Here is a 3,898-nt window from a genome sequence, read left to right as displayed (position 1 = left end):
CTTAAAGATTTGAGATTTCGGGTTAATTATTTAACGTGAACCATGATTAATTTTAATTGGGATATTTTGTAAAAAAATCGTTTTATTTTGGTTAGTGTATAAATGATTTGTTAACTACCATCAAATTTCATTTTTAAACATTACTAGTTGACTTCATTTTTGCATACATGAAAACGTGCTGGCTAGTTATGCTTAAATATGCAAGCCTTATATTTATAAATTTTGATAATGAATCGCAATTTTATTGATAAGATTTTTTTAGTTAAGTAGAGTGTACGAGTGATAATTCATTTTAAAAACTCATTTTCCAAAAGAAAAAAAAACAAAACAATAATGAATATTATCAAAAAATAGTGAGCCATGTATAAAAATATTTTGGACGGATCAAAATTAAAAACATGAATATTCATTGTGGAATGAGGTCTTAATAAATTAATCCCCCAAAATAACATACTCCCAGTCCTAGAACAAATATTTTGTTTATTGACTCAAAGGTAAATTGAAGAAGATAATCAGGAAAGGGAGATAAATGGCAGCATTAATATGTTAATTTTGATAAATGGGATTTATAATGGTATAACATAATAAATCTTACTATTAAATTTTTGTTATTTTTATAATGAGTAAATAATTTGGATGCTACTATATTTTAAAAATCACGAGCCCATATGCGATGGTGCAACATTTCTGAAGGTTGATTTTTCAGCTTCAATTATGTTTATATCAGCGAAACTAATTTCCAATGAGTATGTAATGAAAATGATTTATGCACTTTTAAAATAATCTAACAAATCTATGCACGACAAAATTATAAATCTCCAATATGCCATCTTATTAAGAGTAAATTGGTAATGGTAATGGTAATGATAAATCACAATTTGATGGTAACACATTTTACCAATAGATATCGATTGAATACATGACATATATATATTCATATCAATTACTAAGAGAGGAATATGGCATAGGTGATGATCAAGTCCTTAAGGCAAGAACCAAGTCTATTAGAATTAAGACAGAGTCAGCGTTAGATTCATATAATTCCATTACATATAAACCTCCATGCCTATGTACTTGGAGGACTGACACAAGGGACACACACTCAACTTGCTTTCACAATCTTTACACAAACATACATGTTTACAAGGTAACAAAAGCATGCACACTTCATTCGCTCTGCACACCTTACACGTCATCAACTCCTTCATCTCGCTGTTGTCCTTGCGGAGGAGGTGGAAGTCGACCGGTTGGCCATTGCAGCACGATGCTGTGTCGTCAACCTCGCTATCGCCACACCCTTCTTTACTGTCCCTGCTTTGTGCGTAAACCTGCTGTAGGTTGTGCTTGAGGGTGTTAACCATGTTCTCGCTATATTTTGCCCTTTGTTGCCAAGCGTTTGCCTCCACAGCGAGCTGCTCCAACCGTAATTCAAGTTCCACATTCTTTTTGTTAATGTCTTCCATCTCAGCCTCTTTCTCCTGGAGCTTCTGCAGAACCTTCTCTTCAACATATGACATGGTCTGGAGTTGGGTTGCTTGGAATTTTTCAAGAATAGCTTGTCGCAAGCGTTCACCCTGTCAAAAAATAAACAAACAATTGTCTAATGACACAGAATTCCTTGCAATGGCAATATACATAAAAAAAACATTAAGGAAATGCATCTCTGCCTCAAAATTAGATCCTAGTATGTTTAAGGTTCAACAAACAATCAGTGTTAAGTAAATCAGTTGCAAAAGAACAGCATTTCCGCCTGGAATCTGGATCTTACCAGTAGCAATGATGGGAAAACCATGCATACTCAAGAATTTCCTCGAGTGATGCTGCATACACAGGCTAAGAAACTTATAGTAGCACATTTCTTTGTTTGAGATGAAGTTTGCAACTTTTAAGGCTGTGATATCCATATGATATTTCTAGGATTTGCAAAAAATGAACTTTGCAGATCAAGAGAGATGAATAAAAAGGATATCGAGATCTTTGGTCCTTCAAGAGGATTATAATCAAACAGCCATGTCCATTTTCAAAGGTTTGGACATGTTCACAATGTTTACTAGTATCAAGCATGTGTATGTTTGTTAGTACTATATAAACTTGAGTAGAATGCAGAAAATTTTAATGGATCCAGCGTGGTATTTAAACAATGGTTTATGCCTAAAGTTAATTCTATCTCACTTTGCATGCAAAATACAACCTTCACAGCAGCAAGGAATGATCAAATACCAAAAAGGTAGAAATAGTATCACTTTGAAAGGATCTACAAGTACCAGATTGCCTTGAAACAAAACATAACGCAAGCCCAAATAATTGTGATTACGCAATAGCAAGTCAAAAACTACAGTTCTCATCAAAACCCGAAAAAAAATGCCTTCAACATGTTTATTCAACAACAATACAATATTAGGCTTAAAAGTTAAATCAAACTCAATTCAATACACAACCAAAATAATCTCTTGATTCTCTTCTTATCACTAAAAAGATCAGTAATTTTACAAAATTGAAGCATAAATCATCCACACCAGCAATGTTAATCCATCAGAGACAAGCAGAACCATCGATATCATGATACACAGTCAGCTCAACCAAGTTTTTCAAGAAACCAAAATTCTCACCTGAAGTTTAATGTATCTATCAATCTCAGCATCTTGTCTCATCAACTCGCGATCAAGAGAATCACCAACCAGTCCTAGCAACGCCGAGTCACCAGAAGATGTCAATCGGGGATTCTCCAACGAAAGGCCCAGCCCGGTTGATACTGAGCGGGCCTGCAACAAATCCACAGAGGATATCTGGGAATTGTTGTTGCTGCTGTTGTTATTCAGATTATTCTCCAGAAAAACTTGTTCGATTGGCCGTTTTTTCTTGGCCTCGAGCCCTAAATTCCACTGAGATTCCATCCCGTTCTCATCGTGGGTCGGGCCAAGAGCCAAGCCTGCAACTTGAACTGAAAAATTAGAGAAGAAATTAGGGAAATTGAAATAAAATCACACTAAAAGAGAAAGCAATCGGCAATAGGAGAGAGATTAGGGCAAATTACAAGGAGGAATGTAAGGGGGGTGCTGATCAAGAAGATTGGGGGTATTGAAGTAGGGCACTTGCTGAGAAATCTGGCCGTCGACGTTGCCGTTATACATATCCCTGAAAGGAAGTAAAGAAGCGAATTGATTAAATGAGGGGTTTTGAATGTGAAAGAGAAAATGAATTGAATTTAATAGAGGTCATGTTTTATTTTGAATGATTGAGTAAATTTATGTGAGTTACCTGTATGAATTCGATTGCTGCTGTGGCTGAGAGGATGGCTGCTGAAGAAATTGCTGAAAGTGATTTTGGGGGAGAGATGCCATGGCTGACGCCTAGAGAGAAGAAGAAAGGGGTTTTCTTAAGTAATATTGCGGGTATGAGAGAGAATCTATTGTATTTGCAGGCTGATCCTTCTAGTCTAGGAGAATTCTGGAAATTGCTCTCTCATCCCATTTTTTAACATAAATTTCCAATTTGTATGTTCCAAATTTTGCAATAACAAGTTCTTTGTTAGAGCACCCACAACCGTGCTCTTGCCAACGAGCACGGTTATGGGCCCGGCACCACTTTTTCTGCCTGCTCTTAGGCAAGAGCACAACATCCACAGTCGTGCTCTTTCGCAAGGACGAGCACAGGGGTCTCACCATTCCATTATTCAATATAAATAAAAACATTTCCACAAAATTAAAATACATTACACATACCCGGAATAATATTACAAAATACATTAAAAATTAAAAATTACATAATTAAAATCCTAAAAAATAAAAATTACATAATTAAAATCCTAAAAAATAAAAATTACATAATTAAAATCCTAAAAAATAAAAATTTCATAATTAAACTCCTAAAAATAAAAAATTTCATAATTAAATTCATA

General features: G+C 34.9%; 1 protein-coding gene across 2 annotated transcripts; it reads right to left on the bottom strand.

Annotated features, from left to right (window-relative positions):
* Positions 1–983: 983 nt before the first annotated feature.
* LOC121809292 (probable BOI-related E3 ubiquitin-protein ligase 2) lies at positions 984–3,418 on the bottom strand. Of its 2 annotated transcripts, none has more exons than XM_042209840.1 (4): positions 3,259–3,418; positions 3,035–3,135; positions 2,610–2,941; positions 984–1,574 (listed from the first exon to the last, which is right to left on the bottom strand). In XM_042209840.1, the coding sequence occupies exons 1-4, from the start codon at positions 3,339–3,341 to the stop codon at positions 1,047–1,049; spliced, it is 1,044 nt and encodes a 347-aa protein (XP_042065774.1). In that variant the 5' UTR covers positions 3,342–3,418; the 3' UTR covers positions 984–1,046. The 2 variants fall into 2 exon arrangements, with proteins under 2 accessions (XP_042065774.1, XP_042065775.1); XM_042209841.1 differs by having other exon boundaries at positions 2,610–2,929.
* Between the last annotated feature and the right edge of the window lie 480 nt (positions 3,419–3,898).

Source organism: Salvia splendens, chromosome 6, assembly GCF_004379255.2.
Source record: "Salvia splendens isolate huo1 chromosome 6, SspV2, whole genome shotgun sequence".
Taxonomy (NCBI): Eukaryota; Viridiplantae; Streptophyta; class Magnoliopsida; order Lamiales; family Lamiaceae; genus Salvia; species Salvia splendens.
This window is presented reverse-complemented; position numbering and strand designations above follow the sequence as displayed.

Bases quoted from the DNA above. Each gene is read 5' to 3' on its own strand.
- LOC121809292 (XM_042209840.1), bottom strand. From the start codon at position 3,341: ATGGCATCTCTCCCCCAAAATCACTTTCAGCAATTTCTTCAGCAGCCA. The intron at 3,136-3,258 runs GTAACTCACATA...ACTTCCTTTCAG, and splicing joins CAGCAATCGAATTCATACAG to GGATATGTATAACGGCAACG. The intron at 1,575-2,609 runs GTGAGAATTTTG...ATTTTTTGACAG, and splicing joins ATAGATACATTAAACTTCAG to GGTGAACGCTTGCGACAAGC.